Source organism: Mustela lutreola, chromosome 5 (genome assembly GCF_030435805.1).
Source record: "Mustela lutreola isolate mMusLut2 chromosome 5, mMusLut2.pri, whole genome shotgun sequence".
In the NCBI taxonomy this organism is placed as follows: Eukaryota; Metazoa; Chordata; class Mammalia; order Carnivora; family Mustelidae; genus Mustela; species Mustela lutreola.
This window is the reverse complement of record NC_081294.1, coordinates 41,602,676-41,620,186: the sequence shown is the minus strand read 5'-3', so window position 1 is coordinate 41,620,186 and position 17,511 is coordinate 41,602,676. Positions and strand designations below refer to the sequence as shown.

The following is a 17,511-nucleotide window of genomic DNA, read 5'->3' as shown; positions in this document are numbered from 1 at the left end:
GGAGGCGGCCAGGGGTGTGGTGTAAAAGGAGAAGAAGATGGATGTTGAGATTTTTCCCAATTGTATGTTCGTGTGTTGTGTGTGTGTGTATCATTGTGCTTGTATTTTTATTTTATGCTTGGTGTTCTGTCCCATAGCTTCTTTTTTGGGGGGGGGGAGGAGTGTGGGGGTCTGGGGGGAGGAGGTGTGGAAAAGAATTTGAGGTAAAAACATTTAGGAACTTGAAAAAAAAAAAGTCAGGGGAAGGCACACTCGCCAATGCTGGCTGAATCAGCAAGGCTACAGCTCCCATGGCTGCTGGGAAGCTTCCCCAGAGCACGAAGTAATTCAAGATGGCTGCCTCCAATCACCACAGAGTATCTGAGGACGTGGTCCTGGTTACCTTCCCAGGGGAACAACCTTTGGCCTCTTAAGACATCCACTTGTTTTCAGTTTTGAAAGAGCTCACACAGTGAAGGGGTATTTTTCAGAGTTTGAGGTGGTGAAGGGTCAGGAACACAGACATTAGAGAAGAGGTGAAGGCACAGGGAGTGTGAGCCCAGAGCAAAGAAAACTTGGGTGCCAGGTTACTGCCTGCCAAGTTTGGAAGGGATCCCATGGCGAGGGGCTGGAATGCTCAGGGATCAATCACCCATTAAACACTCAAGACAGCACATACCTCAATGCTTCCATGCCTTTTCCCATGTCGACATCCCAACAACCGTTTGAGGTAGGACTATTTCCTTATTTGCCCACAAAGAGGGAAGTGAGGTTTTGGAGGGATGGAGTAACTTGATCGTGGAGGTCACACAGCAGCTAAGTGTCGAGCCAGGATTTGAACTCAGGCACTTTTGCAACAGGAAGCCTGGGCCCCTGATGGCCACCACCTCCTTTTCCTCAGTCCAGACCACTGTGCTTGCTAGATCCAATTCTGCCTTCAGAGAGGGGGGTTTCAAGCAGCTCTAGGCCAGACCCCAGGGCTCAGCATCCAGTCCTGGGTGCTGCAAGCTTCTGACCTTGAGCCCAGCTCTTAGACCTGTCTCCTGCCAGGATCTCTGTATCTGTATCGGGCCTGACCCCCGAGTCCCCACGGCCTGGGACTTGAACCTCAACCCAAAGCCTGCACCCCTACTGCCCCTGTCTCTGACCTGATCTTGATCTCTTTCCTGCCAGGACGCTTAGGAGATCGCTGTCCTCAAGTGCCCTATGGAGGCTGGGAGCACCTGCGGCCCTCCCCTCCATCCCCTGGGAGTATGCCCCCACCAACCTCACAACTTCTTCAGCTGACTTAACCCTCTTCCTTGCCCTGGCAGCTGGATCTGTGCTCCCAGCCTGGCTCTGTCCCAGGGGAGCAGCTCGGGGCTCAATGCTAACTAGGACACCAGCGTGTCTCGTGAAATGCCTCCAGAATGAGTTCTTTTGTGCTGGCTGCTGGTGAGATTTGTTTGTGTTTGTTTGTTTGTATGTTTTTAGCATGCAACGTGTGAGACCTTGCTATGTGCCAGGCACAGAATTAATCGTGTACAATGGACTCCCTTGTAGAGCCCTCAAGCAGCCATGTGAGTCGTGGATAGAGGCTGCTGGGATTCTCTTCAGGCCCTGGTCTTTCCCCAGGTCAGAGGCTCTGCTGAGACCCCTGAAGCCCTGGGACCCCAGAATCAAGATAAGCAGCCTCTTCCCCGATCACGGGCCGCACCTGCACTTCCTTCCTCCCTGACTTGGGGCTCACTGCCCATCCTGTGACAGGGCAGGACTCCAGGCACCATGGCTGGAGGGAGGGGACCCTCTCCCTGGCTTTGCTCTCATGCAGCTAGCTGCCTTTGGGTCTCTGTCTACTTCGGGCCCTGCAGGAACAGTCCCAGCTGGCTAGGACTAGGGGCAGCCCAGCAGACCCTCACCAACGCTGACCCTGCTGCCTCAGTCACTCGGCTGCTGGCTGCTGGAGGGCAGTCCCAAGGACTCCAGTTCCAAGGGCTGGACAGCCCCCCAAGGCCTGGCGATGGTCCCCCTCCTCCCTGAGGGGCAGGGGCAGCTGGGAGCCCCATATTTCCACTGCCCAGTGCCTAGCTACTGAGCAACATATCTGTCACTAGCTGGTCAGGGAGTGGATTTTGAATCGAAAAATTTAATATAGGGAGGAGGCTACACCAGTGCCCGAAGACCCAAGAAATAGCCCAGGCAGGAGAGATGCTGGGGAGAGGCCGTGTTTCGAGTGTGCGGGATCGGGAGCTACCTGACAGGAAGTGGCAGCATAGCCAGGCCTGTCCAGGGAGTCAGGGGACCACAAGGGTGGGGCCATTGGTGGGAGTTGGGACCACAGAGGCAGCCACAAGGAGAGAGGCTGCCTGAAGCGGAAAAATACCTTGGGCTCTCCCCTCCCATCTCCCACCAGGACACCAGAGGATGGGGCCCTGGGAAATGTTCTCCCCACAGGACAGAGCAGGGCGGGGCGGGGGATACCTATGAGGGCAGGCAAGTGCATATCCAACCTCTGGAGACAGGAGCTGCCCAGAAGGGACGGCCGCAACCCGCACGCCTGCTCTGACCTAACCCTCCCGGGGCCTGGGGGTGTCCCAAACCTGTGGCCGCTGTATAGAGCTCTCTTTCCACTCAGATCTGAGGATGCCCAGACCCCTGAGGACAGGCAGATGGGCCCAAGATGGAGAACCCAGAACCCCCTGGAGAGGTGCTGGAAAGCCGGGGACTGCCTAGGGCATCCGTAGTAACTGAATAGCAGCAGCCAGGGCTCCTGAGCCCAGCATTAAGTTCAAGCTTAATGAACTTAATTAAGGGGGGGGCAGATCTTTGTTCCCTAGTCTGCTTCTGGAGCCTCCGGCAAGCTTTGTCCCTGAGCTGCGGGTCCCCTGGCAACACCCTGAGAAAGTGCTCCTGGGTGCAGACGACCCTGAGCCCAGGACCAGAGTCACTGCTCTGGCAGTAGCAAGGGGCCTGGTTATGGCCTGAGTGACCGTCTAACCTGTTCGGGTGCAGCAGACAGCAGAGAGCCCTGTTGTTGGAAAGGCGGGAGAATCCGGGCCACCCGTGCCGGTGAGCATCGCCCTGGATGGGAAGGCTGTACACCTGGCCCAGGCTGGCAGCACCACGGATGGCGGAGCACGGGCAGTTCCAGCATGCCTCTGGGGTGTGACAGCAGCTTCTGAGGGAAGGGCTGTGCCCAACCGCAGCCAGGCCCTCGGGAGCCAGGGCCGGGGTCTTCCCCTCCGGAGGGGAGTAGGAGGCATTGTCACCTCCCACATACAAGGAGAAAGGCCCTATGAAACTTCCTCTAGATGTCACGCCATCTCTGCTACGGTCCCCATAAGAATGATAACTGTGTTTACTGAGATCTAGTGTGCCTGGTGCTGGGGTAAGTGATTTTCTATCAGTATCTCATTTATCCTTAAAAGCACTCTGTGGGATAGGTACCATGGAGATTCTCATGGGTGGGTCAGAAAATATGGCCCACAGTCCAATAAAAGTTTGAAGACAGCCATGGTAACATTAGCATAAAAGGAAGCAGCACTCCCAGAGACCCAAGGAAGGGGGATTCGTGTCTGAGTAAAGTGGAGAAACATGAAGGCATTTCACAGGAAATAGAAAGATATGAAATGAATTCTTCAGAGGAGATTCTCCACCCACAACAGGCCACCCACACTCAGACACAAGATATAAAGAGGAAGCCTGTTGTGGCCCACACAATCCCCACGTAGATTGCACATCAAAAAATAAAAACAGGGGCACGTGGGTGGCTCAGTCGATTGAATGCCCACATTGGGCTCCCTACTCAGTAGGGAGTCTGCTTCTCCCTCTCCCTGTGCCCCTCCCCTCTCAAGTAAGTAAATATAAACTTTTTAAAAAAGATTTATTTATTTGACAGACAGAAATCACAAGTAGGCAGGAAGGCAGGCAGAGAGAGGGGGCAAGGCAGGCTCCAACGAAGCAGAGAGCCCAATGCGGGGCTTGATCCCAGGACCCTGGGATCATGACCCGAGCTGAAGGCAGGGGCTTTAACCCACTGAGCCACTCAGGCACCTCAAGTAAATACAATCTTATAAACATAAATAAAAACAGACAAAACCCTGGTTGCTGGCTTCTCTTGAAAAATCAGAATGTCTGGGCACCTGGGTGACTCAGTTGGTTAGGCGACTGCCTTCAGCTCAGGTCATGATCCTGAGTCCCACATTGGGGCTCCCTGCTCAGCAGGGAGTCTGCTTCTCCCTCTGGCCTTCCCTCTCATGCTCTCTCTCTCTCTCATTTAAAAAAAAACAACAAAAAAACAAAAAATCAGAATGTTTGGCACCACTGAGCCCTCATTCTGATGTGGAATGTTGATTAGAGCCAGGAAGCTGCTAGCTGCTTTGGACTGTGGGTGAGGGCTCTGGTCCATCGCAGTCCCCGCCACTCCCTAACGTCTTTCACCTGGTCCTTCAGCTCAACTGCGCCCCCTGCCCCGCCCCACCGGCATTTCAGGCGGCCCCTCAGCAGACTGGTAGAGCCCTGCTGCCACCTGGTGGCCACAGCCCACACTTTCCATCATGGCCGAGCAGTGAGGTTCCTGAGGCGTTATCCGTGACCCGTTCCCCCGTTCCCTCGTTCCCTCGGACTGTTCCACTTAATCTTCTCACCCCCGCCCCGTGAGAGTGGGAATCGCACCCATCTTACAGATGAGAAAACAGGAAAGGTAAATATGGAAATTACCGCTAAGAAAACAGATGAGCAAGGTTAAGTGGCTCAGGCTAGTTGAACTGAGCCTGAATTGATGGATGAATGGATGGTTCAGCTAGCTGTTCTTCCTGATATTGCCGGAAGTGGAATCCTGTTCTTTCCATAACCCCAGCCCAGGATACTTTAGGCTCTGTCCTCCGCAATAGGCCCCATGATGACTTCCACGCTGGACGCTAGGTCCCGGTGAGAGAGCCTGTGCCTCCTTAGGATAAGCCAGGATGCTACAATGAGTACTTTAAGAGGACAGGGCAGGCTGGGGACCCTCATCCCACTTATTCACATGCAGAAGCCGTAAGTGCACTGTTACTTGTCTATGGTCAAGCAGGCCTTGAACTCAGGATTTCTAAGGCCAAGAGTGGGGCAATTTTCCACACCACCATGCTGCTTCCCTAGGCCGAGAAGGCCTTTCTTTCTCTTTTGCTTTCCCCAATCCCACTTATCCCAAAAGGCCTGGCACCTGCCCTGCCTCCTCCAGGAAGCCTTCCTGATCACTTCAGCCCCCAAAACTCCCTCTCACTTATATGAGCACCTATAAGCCTGGTCCATAGTCCCCTTCTGGGGTTGACAGCATGCTGCCCTGTGGTAGCAGGTAATTGCCTGATGCCTGTATGTCCTGTCTCTCCAGCCGGCGGGAGATTGCTGGGAGGCAGGGCTTCCTGTTCCCTCTGGCATGTTTATGGAAGCAATGTGCGTTGACAATTTATTCCTTGCCATATGACAGGACCCTGGGGAAATTTCAGAATGAACTGGACCTTGCATCCTAAAATGCGACCCTGGGCATGTCACTTCTCTACATCAATCCTTTCAGTGGCTTTCTGCCGGTCTCAGAACACAACTCAGCTCCTTCCCATGTGGACATCTCAAAGCCATCTCTCCCTGCACCTAGTACTTCCCCACATACCCTGCGTTCTAGCCCTACAGCATTTTGGTTCCCTGATGAAACATGATTATGCCTACCTCTGGGCCTTTGCATGTGCCCTCTGTCCCACCTTCACCCAACCCAAGTTACCTTTTAAGCCTCAGCTTGGATGTTACTTCTTTAAGGAAGCCTTCCTTAGTGACCCAGTGTTGGTTAGGGACACTGACCCCTCCACTGGGCTCCAGTGGCACCTGTTACTGCCCTGCGCAAACACTTACACTGCATGTAATGGACCACTGACTTGTCTGTCTCCCTCCCCAGATAGTGGGCTTTGGGAGGATAGGGCCCCCATCTGACTTCTCACTGTATCCCAGTAGCCAAGGCCAACTCCTAGAGGCACTAGAGATGTGTGGTAGACCCTTATCAAATGAACGCATGAGGGGCACTTGGGATCAGTCAGTTAAGTGTCTGCCTTCGACTCGGGTCATGATCTCCAGGTCCTGGGATTGAGGCCCAGGTTGTGCTCCCTGCCTCGTGGGGAGCCTGCTGCTCCCTCTGCCTCTCCTAGCCACTCTTCCACTTCTGTGTGTGCACGTGTGCTCTCAAGTAAATAAAATCTCTAAAAAAAAAAAAAAAAAAAAAAAAAAAGGAAAATAAACACATGAACGAACGAGGTCCTGTTTTTATGAACACCTATCCCATTGGGGCATCTGACTCTCCAATGATTAGAGTCCCGCAAACTCCAGAGACGTTTTCCTCTTTGAAGTCCTTTATTCTCAACAGTTCCCATCACTGCTTCACCAAGCTAGAGCTCCCCACAGTGAGCGGGACTCCAATCATCTTTCCTCCATATTGTAACCTTGCCCTCACGTTCAGACCTGGGTTTGGGCAGAAAAGGTTAAAGAGGTCGCACTCTGCGGCAGGGAGCAAGGGCCGCCCTCGGCATCAGCCTCGTCTGGTTTCCGGGCAGACACCCTGGCAAGTTAAGGGAGAGGCAGCCCCACAGGGCGATATGTAGGGCGGAGGACGCAGCGCAGGGTTCCAGGATTCCAGGGGGCAGGGGCAAGGCACATTACACAGAGGTCTCTGCAGAAAATCCAGGCCATTCTCTGCCTCTTAACATGCATTTTCTCAGTTGTCACTGACTCTGGATCTCCGCCCCTAGTCTACAAGAAACCACAACCTGTGTGCCCCTGAAGACATTTTCTTTCTCCCCTCACGAGATAGATGTGGTTCCACATGTATTCCATGTATTCCAGGTTTCTGCCTTCTGCCTTCAAGAACATCCAGTTTTGTTCAGGTCCCTCTTAATGGCACTTAATAAATATACATTCTGGGACCTGACAGAACAGGCTGTCCTCTTTCAAAAACATCTCTAAAGCTGCCTGTTCAAAACATCTGAGCAAGGACAGAACTCAGAGGGGGCACATCCCAGCTTACAGCTGGCGGCCGCTTCAGACCGCAGACCCGTCTCGTCCACTACTGCGTGTCTCGGGCCGAAGTCCCCAGTCCCGGGGACACACCGGAAGCACCTGGGGAGCTTTCTGAGTTCCTGAGGGCCTGGCCCCAGCCTAGACCAACTCCATTACAATCTCTGCGGGCGGGGTGGTGGTGGTGGGGATCCTGGCATTAGTCACCAGCCCCGCAGCAAGCAGCCAGGTTGAGAAGCCTGAGCTGGGGTTCTAGCCCACAGGAGAGTCTCAGTAAGCACTGAGGGACCCACATGTGGATTTCCTGTCTTGTAAATGCTCCCCTATGTCTTCTACTTGTATTAGAAATCTTAGTGGGAAAGAGAAAGGAAAATGAGTCAAGAGCATCTTACAGAGTGAATCTGGTGCCAGCACGGGGTCAGTGGGGACTGAGTTTCTCTTGCACAATCCATCTTCCCACTTTCCTGAACTGAGGAGTGAGGTGCAGATCTCACGCGGGCATGTATATATTTCTTAAAAGCCCTCCCAAAGCCAGAGCTAACTGCTTTAGGCGCTACAGTGACAATACCATGGAGAGGTTCTTGGAGGTAAGTCTAAGCTAACACTGGATTTTCCCCCAGCCTCTAGATTGGGTCAGCCCCCAAATGTATAATATGTATTACAGTTCAGGCCAGACCCCCTTTCCCCTCTTCCGTGAATCCCGAGATGTATCTTAGCCAAAGTGACAACCCAGAGAGGGTAATTCAATGGTGGCTGCTCCCAGAATGGCCCCAGTGGGTTGGTTCGCCTTGAACAGGTACTGTTTTTCCCATTTCCAGGTCCTAGAAAGGGATGGCGATGGGTCTGACCTCACCAAGTTCAAGAGACTGGCTACCTAGAAAGCAGTGTGGAGAGGGGCCCTGAGGTAGCTCCTGGGCTGAGGGGAGAGGGCCCCATGCTGAGTCCCAGTGTCTGCCACGGCTGGGCAGGGCCAGCAGAGGCTCGAACTCTGCAGCTGGGCCTGAGGGTGCTGGGGCCATCCTGAGACCATTGCTGGTCTGAGACTATTTCATGCTACCATGAAAATTGACATTTTTATCACACTTAACAATTTACAAGGTGCTTCCCATCCTTAGCCTCAGGCCATTCTCGCCACAACCCTGTGAGTTAGATCTCTGTGGATGAGAAAACTGAGGTTGTGTCCTATGTCTAAGGCCCTTCCGCCAACTGACACCCACATGCACCTGCTACCTCCAGGCCCTGAAACCAGCGGGTGCTCCCCCGGCTCCCGACTTCCAGAAACAGGAAAGCAAGCCATCACCCAAGCTCCCCCACCCACCAGGCTTTCCATCACCTGCTGCACAGAGTTGCCTAAGCAATTTGCATGCCCTTTGTTCCCTAGTGCAGAGAACACAAGCCCAACAGCTACACAGCCTCATGTGCCCGCATCCTCCCTCACTCCTTACCCTCAAAATCTCCGGTTCCCAGGAACAGCCTCTGAATTTGCCTAAACACGTTCCAGAACGGTGACCCAGCCACACCCGCTCTGAGGCTCCACCAAGGAGAACCTTTCCACTGCCCTCACAAGCCCTTGCTCCTCAGCTAGAGAGGGCTGGAAGGGAGGTTCACCGCCCAAGACAACTCAGCTGCCAGCATTTGTTGGCTGCGGTGTCTCCTGATGCAACATGCAGGGAACGAACTGTCAGGCCAGACAGCTCTGGACCTCTCCAGCGCCCTGCAACCCCACGCACACAGGTAACATTCACCTGCGTGATCCACTCGGTGGGCATGGCTGGATAGGAGCACAGGTAAGACAGGCCATAAATGACAGCAAGTCCTCATCAACTTGACCTGCCATCCAGGCTGTTGTGACTTCAGACGGAAACCCCGTTTTCTGCAGACCAGATGAGTGCCTCTGGCTGGAGCCCTTCCTGCTCACCCATGCCAGGCATGCCTGCAAGGCCCACCCACCTCTACTGGCAGCCCTTCACCCCACCTAGGCCTGATCTCCCCTCTCACCCCCGCCTTCTCTTGGATTCCTTCCTCCCTTGGCAGCATAGGCACCACAGCGGGCACCCTAGGAGGGCAGACTCCAGCCCCACGGAGCTGGGCTTGGGGCTCTGGCCAGGAAGCTGGAAGGCACATATCCCTTCTGCTCGTTCACTTTCACGAGGCTCCATTCCGGGTTCCCCTTCTTGTCCTGGGCCTCTAGGACAGTCACCAGCTGGCCCGCCTGCAGACTCACTTCATGGCTGCTTCTGGCCACAAAGGGGTACACCGCCACCGCCTGAAACACATGGGGAGTGACACAGAAACAGTGCAGCGTGGGGACAGACACACCCAACCCAGAGATGCCATTCTCGTCTTGCTCCCTCCCACCCGACCCAGTGCCCACGGGGCAGTCACCACGTCCCAAGGACATCCTCTCTGCTTCCACCAGCAATATCCACTGTGTGCCAAGCTCTGTTCCAGCATGTTTCCTGGGCTTGACTCTCACAGTTCTATAATTCTATCTGCTCCATTTTTCAGATAAGGAAATGGAGACTCAGGGAAGTCAAAGAGCTCATTCAAAATCACATAGCAACGACACCAGGCCTGTCAGTATGGGTGCCCTCGGTCCACTGCTGTCACCCCACTGAGCAGAGCACGTGGCAGCCTCTCCCCCAAAACCCTTCCCAGATCTGAGGGTGTCACCTACCCAGGCCCGCTTCCCAACTTGGGAGTAGAGACGGGGAATCAGGGGACTCGGTTAATTTTTAAGGAAAGGCATTGAACTGGGGAGGGGGGGGCCTGGAAGGGCCTGGCCTCACTTTCATCATCTGCGAAATGGAAGTAATAGCATCTCCCACTCCAGGTAATTGTGGGAGTTCAATGAATGATGTGCATCTGTGCCCAGTACACGCTCAGGGCTCAGTACATGTGGGGTACTCTGACTCTGTTTACCATTCCTGCTGTTACTGTGGCCAACCCTCCGGAACAGTCAGAAGCGGGGGAGGACGGGGACCATTCCACAAGTGTGGACCAATGAACAGAGGAAGTGGCTGATGTGTCTGGGAAGATGGACAGCTGGGCTCACCCAGACCTAGAAATGCTGCCCACTCTGGGTGGAGCTGAGGCCCAGCCAGGCCCTCTGGGGAGCTCCTTGTGGGTTCTTGGCTGATGGGCGGGAATGCCCAGCAGGAGTCATTGGCCCTCGGAGCCTTCCTGGGGATAAGCCCCACGCTGCATGCCTCACATCATACAGGCTTCTCCACTGCCCCCCAGTAGCCCGCCTGAGGCTCCTCTCAGGCCTGAGGCCTCCCGGACTGTTCACCGCCAGTCTCTGGTTTCCTACCACTGCTCCCTGTCGCTGCTCCTGCCCTTTCTACTGCCCACCTGTCACAGATGAAGCTCTCTTCTACCGGGAAGTGCGGCTGCCATTTACTGAAGCTCACATATGCCTGGCCTGGCCTTCCTAGCTCCTCCGGCCCTCACAGCGACCCCACAGAGCTTCTCCTCCCTCGACGACTCTGTCCCAGCAAAGCCCAACCCTTTAATTGCTTCCCATCACTTTTTTGGCTTTGAGGTAGAATTCAAATACTGTAGCAGTCATCTTTTTACAGTGTACGATTCAGTAGTTTTTAATAGGTTCAAAGGCGTGCAATCAGCGTTTCTAATTCCAGAACATTTTCATCCCCTCAAAAAGAACCCCCCATTCGAGAGAGCAGTCCCTTCCCAACTCCCCCCACACCCTGGTCCCTGCCAACCACTGATGTACTTCCCGTCTCCAGCCATTTGCCTGGTTTCGACGTTTCATACAAAGTCATACAGCACAAGGACTGCTGCACAGAGCTGCATGTGACAGCATGTACTGGCCCTTCCTTCTTTTTCACGGCCGAATAATACTCCGTTATGTGGCTACGCTGCATCTCACTTACCCCCACTCGTCCGCTGATGGACACTTGGCTTGTTTCTACTTCCTGGCAGTTATGACTAATGCTGCTGTGAACATGCGTCTGGGATCCCCACTGTTCTGAATGCAGACACCCTCGCCAAGGCCATAAGGCTCCCCTGGCTTGGCCCTGCCGACCTCTCTAGCAGCACCGCACCCCTACCTTCTCCTCCCCGCCACGTGCCCCTCCTTTGTCCACACACAGACACGCACATGTGCACGTGTACACACACAAACATGCTGGGCCTCTGCCTTCACTATGCACACTTTCTGGGGAGCTCTTCCCATCCACATGCCGGCACACTCCCTTTATCCAGTTAATCCCTGCTCACCCTTCAAATCTGAGAAAAAGCATCATTCTTCTTAGAAAAGCCTTTCCTGCACCTCTCTCACTAGACCTAGGGCTCCAGTACTTATCACGGCTCTAACTTTACAATGATTCCCATGATTATTTTATTAATTGCTGTTTTACCCACCCCCAGGTTATAAATCTGAGGAAAGCAAGGACCAAGATTTACTTTTGCTCATGATTACATCTCTCATCTAGTACAATGCCTGGCAAACAGTGAATGAATGAATGAATGAATGAATGAATTCTACTCATCCCCTTGATAGGGAGCCAGGGGTTGTTTATGGGGCAGGGATGAAATCCTCCTTTTTCCAGGTCCAGTCCTGACCAGGACACCAGTGTGGTCACAGACCAAGGCCCTGGCCTCAAGGGACGGTAGCCTCTTCCAACAGGAGGAAGATCAAAGCCCCACTCCAGGTGGCTATGGGAGGGCAAACCCCACCCCTCTCCCAGACTCACCTGGGTCACCGTTGGGAGAGAGGGGACAGGGGCTGGGATGGGCTCTGGTGCCAGGTGATGGGAGTCCTGGTGAGGCCCCTCCTGCCCTTTGATTTCCTCCTGACCGGAGATGACATGGTACAGCTCCAGTTTCCCAGCTGGTGCATATCCTCGATGTCCTACAGGACACGCACAATGTTATCTGGCTGCAGACCGCCCTTCCCATCCCTTTTAGTGGTAGAGGAAGTCAGCACCATTCATGGATGTGAATGCCTCCAGCACAATTTCCCAACATGAAAGAGGACCTGAAAAGGTCATCTAGGAACCTCACAAACCCACTCCAAACCCACACTCACACTCACTGTTTCCAGCTTCTACTTGCACATCCCCCCCCTACCAAGGCAACCCACTCTGCTTTGAACAGGGGTAAGACGTTCTCCCTCGGGCTGGTATGAATACTGCTTTCCTGGCACTGGTCCCCTTCCCCTCAAGCGGAGACCTAGAGTGGAGCTGCTTCCTCACTCAGCACAGCCTTTTGCAGAAGGCAGAAACTGCCTTTCTCTTCGCTGAGTGCCCCCAGTCCCCGCTCCAGTGCTGTTCTGCTCCCTATCACCGTGCCCGGCGAGTACCGCCTGAGAGCTTGCTGGGCAGCGGGACTGGCATTTGACTGTCCAGTCTTCATGCCAAGCCTCCGGGTCAGTACTGTTGTCTTCATCTGATGGCTGGGCCAGCGGAGCTCAGAGAGGCTCCGCTAACTTCTCTGAGATCACGCAGTTAGTCAAGTGGCTGACTTGGGATCCAAACTCAGTCCCCTTGACCCTAGTGGCCGGCTTGAATCCAATTCAGCTGTTTGTCAACTTGAGTCATGAGACTGCCCTTTCACAGTTTCTGCTGGATTTGTACCATTTTCTTAAATTTTTTTTTAAAGAAGGCTCGGTGCCCAGTGTGAAGCCTAACATGGGCTTGGACTCACGACCCTGAGATCAAAACCTGAGCTGAGATCAAGAGTCACACACTTAATTTTTTGATAAACTCACTTTTTAAAACTTAGACTTGTTCTACCAATAATATGAATAAAATTACGGGTTTATAAACTGGCTATCGTTTTTCTCATACGCAGAAAAATATTTCAGTGACAATTACGATACACTGCCTGAAGGGGAAAACCTGTCTGTGGATCCCTTCCCAGTGAGCCTGTGTGACCCTCATCATGTGGGTCACAGGCCCCTTTCTGGAAGACACTGCTGGGCCATCTCCTCTTGGATTCAAGGTGCCACTTGCCTCCTGCCCAGTTACACTGGGGCACCCAGACCTGAGCAGCACATCCAAGGCTGGGACCAGTGCATGGGACACAGGCAGGACCACACGTCTCTCGTTCTAGATGCCAGACGTCCTCCCTGTAGCTGGGATCCAAGCATGCCTTCTCTGCGTGTCTACGTCTTTGAGGGAGATGCTGGAGCTCTCTCTGCACATCTCTGTCTACCCCAAAAGTCTGTGAGGTCCGCAAGGCACATAACAGGTGCCTGATAACAGATGTAGCAACGTAGACTCACTTCCTCTCTGTGGCATGGCACGGGCCATGCTGAGCTGGCGGAGCCCCAAGCCCTGAGTTTTCACCTGGGTCAATTCCCATCGCAAATCTGCATAGCCAGCCAGACCCCTGCCCACAGCCAGATCTCCCCACTGGTTCCTGTTGGGGAGCTTCCCAGAGGGAGGGGAAGAGCCCCCGAAGCCTCACATACCCCCGGTGTCCACCAGCCAGCGGCTGCTGTTGCCTTTGGTGTCCTTGTTTTGAAGGAGAGCCACAACCTGGCCCCGCAGCAGCGTCAGGTCCATAGTCCCAGCCCCGCTGACGTTGCTTGTCACCTGGTACAGCTTTTCTGGGCCGTACCTGCTCAGGAGAGCCTGCACCTGGCGTTCAGCCCCTGGAAGGAGTGGCTGGGGGTGGGGGAGGGACAAAGAGAGACACAGGTGTCTCAGTCGGTGTGTCAAAGCTGGCTGCCCGTGCTGACAGCCAGGAGCCCTGCGCCAATGCTTCCTCTGCTGCCAATGGGCAGTAGTCGCCTCACTGACAGATTAGAGGAAGGACACACACTCTTAGGCTCCAAAGGGATCTCAAAAAAACCCCTCAATTTAACCTCTAAAAAAAATCCCTCCTAGGTCTAAGCTTCTGGAATTTTCTAAAATTCTATTTCAGCTTCCAGAAGTTCTCAGTTACAGAACTCTAGGATGGGGCCCTAAATTCTGGCCACAGCATCAAGCTGAATAACCCCACAGGAAAAAGCCCAGCACAGGTCTTCCAGCCCGAATGAGTAAGACCGTGACCTTCACACGGGCACCAGGCCTGACTCGTGCGGCTGCTCCGACAGCAGACCCTCCCTCACGTGTGACGGAAAGGAGTGCTATCTTCTATTCCACAAGTATTTATCAAGCACCTACTGTTTACAAGGCACAGTAAGCCTTCTGAATGGGGTAACAGAAACGCAGAAGACAGTTCTGCCCTGATGGAAACGGCCAGCTAGCCGGGAAGAATGACTCAGGGGTGCTTTCCATGCATCCAAAAATCTCCTGGCCCTGCCTTTGTTTTCTTGTTCATTTCTTCCAGCAAAAGTATCATCAGGAAAAGACTCAGGGGTGACGATCCCTTTTTTGCAAAACAAAGAAGAAACTAAAAATATTGAATATAGATTTACTACAGATTCTCTGACTATATATGTGTGTGTATATATACAGCGATCACATTCTATGTTTTAGTTTCTGGGGGAGGAGGTGCTTGGTGTAGGGAAAGCAGACAGAAGTGCCCTTCAGAGACGTCTGGGCAGAGACTCTGCCACTTTGCCATTACCCCTACTCCAGTGGGTTCACTAGTCAGGCTCAAGAACTAGCAGAACTTGATGTTTCTAAACAGGCCCTTAGGTGGATGTGGAGACCGGGGAGCTTTTTTCCCCCAGAATGGAGGTGTTACCCTGAGTGTAAAAGCTAGCCGTGTAGAAACGTTTGCCTTCTTTCTCAAGTCCGAGAGGCCGCGCGGGCAGAGAAGAGCCGCATTCCCCAGAGGGACCAAGGGGACACGTGGGAGGATATCACGAGGACTGCTTCTGTCCTGGGAGACCACCTCACTTCTGTGGGTTCTGAACCCCGAGCCAAAGAAGTCAGGAATGCGTAGGAGGGGTGTGGGGCGCTGGGTGGGAACGAAGGTGGAAAAGAGGAGGCATCTCCTCTCTTCCTGCCAGTTTGCCACACACCTTGGGTTCATGATGTTTCCATTCCTTTCTCTTGTTTTTCTTTGTTGTCTCTTTTTTTCTACAATCAGCATGAAATGCTTTTACAATAAGAAAAATATTATCATCTCAAGTAGAGAGAGAGAGGAGTTTCCCAGGACTCACCTGAGTGGCTGCTCTGCTCTTTACTTTCTGTACCTGTCCTCCCCCCAACACTGTAGGGCCCACGCCACCCCAACCCCCGTGGGACCTCTGGCTGGGACAGCCTTGGTGTGTGTGGGGGGAGGGGGGCATGGCTGTGGCCTGAGGAAGTGTCCGCTGTCCTCGGAGAGGGCCTGCATCCCTGATGGCCTTTGGCCTTCTCTGCATTCTAGTCAGGTGCACAGGCCACCTCTTGTGGGATGGGCTCCTTTACTTGTCTCTCTGGGTCTCTGGAGCCCCTTCCTCCCTTCTGGGGAATCCTGGCCCTGTTTCCCCACCCTTGACTTTACATTTCACATGGGACTGAACACACAGCTTCAGGAGTCTCTCGTCCAGGTCTGTCCCCTGCGGGGCCCCCTTCTCCCTTCGGCTAATTCAGCTCCACTTCCGACGTATGCTACCTGCGTACATCCTTCAAGTGCACCGGAAACATACCCTTTCCTTCTATTTTAGAGAAAAATACTTTACTCAGAAAAGCATCTGGCCAGCCAAAGTCTGTAAACCATAATGCAGCTGAAATGCTGTGTTTTGCAATTGAAAATGCCATAGCAAAATGAAAATATAAATGATTTATTATTCCCACTTTTTATTCACCCTGAATGCTGGTATCTGAAGCCAGTTCAGTGGGATGGTAAGGAAACAGAGTAAGCTTTTTTAAAAAAATGTGAAATTCCAGGTTTGGGGATGCTGATGTCACTTGTCTGTTATTATGTCTAATTGCACTTAATATTCTACTGTTCTTCTCTGATGTTTATTGGCCACGAGGAGCATGTGTGTAGGTGGTGTGAATCCTATCACCTCCTCTGGCTCACAGACAGAAAGAAGAGGAAAAGGGTACAGGGAAACCTGGGGTAAGAAAAGGAAACGGGACCGGGCCTTCCCCCACTGGCAGGTAAAGGACTGGACAGTCTGGGGGGCAGGAGGGACACTTACTTGTGCGGTGGGAGGTGGCAGCACTTTCTCAAAGTTCTCTTGAAAGGAGCGAAGCTGGTGACCATTCTGGCCCAGGGTGTCCTCCACCAGCTTCCAAAAGGCTGGCTCGGAGAGGTGGTAGTGGGGCAGCTGTGGGACAGACACTGTCATCAGAGCATTCTCTGGGAGGAAGGGGACAGAAAGATTCGGGTAGTCTACATTCCAGCCCCAGGTGTGTGAAGAGGGATTTTAATGTCATCGTCAGCTGTCATGTGTGTTTGCTGACTGCCCTGCTCAGTGTCCTTCAAGAAAGTGTCCTTCTGTGGGAGTCTAGGAATATTGCCCACCGTGGAGCTGTGGCCACAGGGGTGGCAGGCACGGCCTCCCTTCTCCCATCTGCTGTGAGCAGCCCACGGACTAGACAACGAACCCGAGCAAGGCCAGGCAGAATCTTCCCATCACATTTAGAATATGAAGACTGAGAGCAAAGAGGAAAACTTCTCTTTTAGATGCTGAGATGTAAAAACTGTCTCTTCCACCATGCAGATAAAGGTTGTCCTGAGAATGAAGCCAGCCCAGACAGGGAAACAGAGCTAGGAGACGGAGAGAAAATCGGAGCCCTGACATTGTTTGTGCTGAATGCACCTGCCGTGGGTTCGATCGCCTCCTGGGCCTCCCATTTATGCAAATCAGGATGTCCTTCTTTATGCCTCAGCTGGTTTGGAGCCCAAGGAGTTCTGAGTAATGCCGCATCCTGAGACCATGGCCTAGCTAGCCATCTCCTGCATTCTTCCCAACAACCAAGGAACGAGTAAGATCCACAGCTAATGGAGACCAGCCCTCTCTGCTTGTCACCAAGCTTACTGCTCTTGGGTCTGACTTAGAACCTTTCCCCTGCCCCCAGGATGCAGACTGAGGTTCTACTGTGCAGGCCTTTCCCAGGCTCCATGGGACTGGTCCAGGGCAATGGGCCAGAGGACACAGACAAGGAAGCTGGCACCAGTCACTGACAGGTCCAAACAATCGAAAGGACAGGCCCAACCAGGAAAGACCCACTTTCTACTTTTATAAAGTTGATCTTCCCGCTGCTGGCCTCCAGCAACACTCCCAGGCCCACACATCCCAGTCTAAACACAAGAGGCCTGGCAGCCCTACAGACAGAACTGGAGGGTGGAAAGAGTATGACGATCATCTAATCACACCGACCCTCCGGCTTTGGGAAAGAAATGCTTCTTTTGGCAGATGGTTCAGGCTTAATTAAATTCAAAAAGCACGTCTAAGACAGAACTCTGTACTAAATGCTTTGAAGGCCCAAAAGAATAAAAGCCTATCGTCCCAGCCCTCCTCAAAGAGGAGAAACAGCTTCTTCCAGCGCCCCAGCTGAAGGTAGGCTCTGCGAAGCGCTTAGCACAGCACATCCTAAGGGCTGTTGGAGTATGTGCAATGGGGAGATGGGCTCTCCCAGCTGCAAGAGGGAATGGAAAGGT

At 53.3% G+C, this 17,511-nt stretch overlaps 1 protein-coding gene across 4 annotated transcripts in view; it reads right to left on the bottom strand.

Annotated features, from left to right (window-relative positions):
* Nucleotides 1-6,227: 6,227 nt before the first annotated feature.
* The window catches only part of ARHGEF37 (Rho guanine nucleotide exchange factor 37), a 52,403-nt gene continuing 41,119 nt past the window's right edge, over nucleotides 6,228-17,511 (bottom strand). For all 4 annotated transcript variants that reach the window (XM_059174011.1, XM_059174010.1, XM_059174009.1 and 1 more), the window contains exons 10-13: nucleotides 16,046-16,174; nucleotides 13,433-13,628; nucleotides 11,712-11,869; nucleotides 6,228-9,259 (exon numbers count right to left, since the gene is read on the bottom strand). In XM_059174011.1, coding sequence (XP_059029994.1) covers nucleotides 9,050-9,259; nucleotides 11,712-11,869; nucleotides 13,433-13,628; nucleotides 16,046-16,174 — 693 coding nt within the window. In that variant the 3' untranslated portion in view covers nucleotides 6,228-9,049. The remainder of the gene's footprint in view (nucleotides 9,260-11,711; nucleotides 11,870-13,432; nucleotides 13,629-16,045; nucleotides 16,175-17,511) is intronic.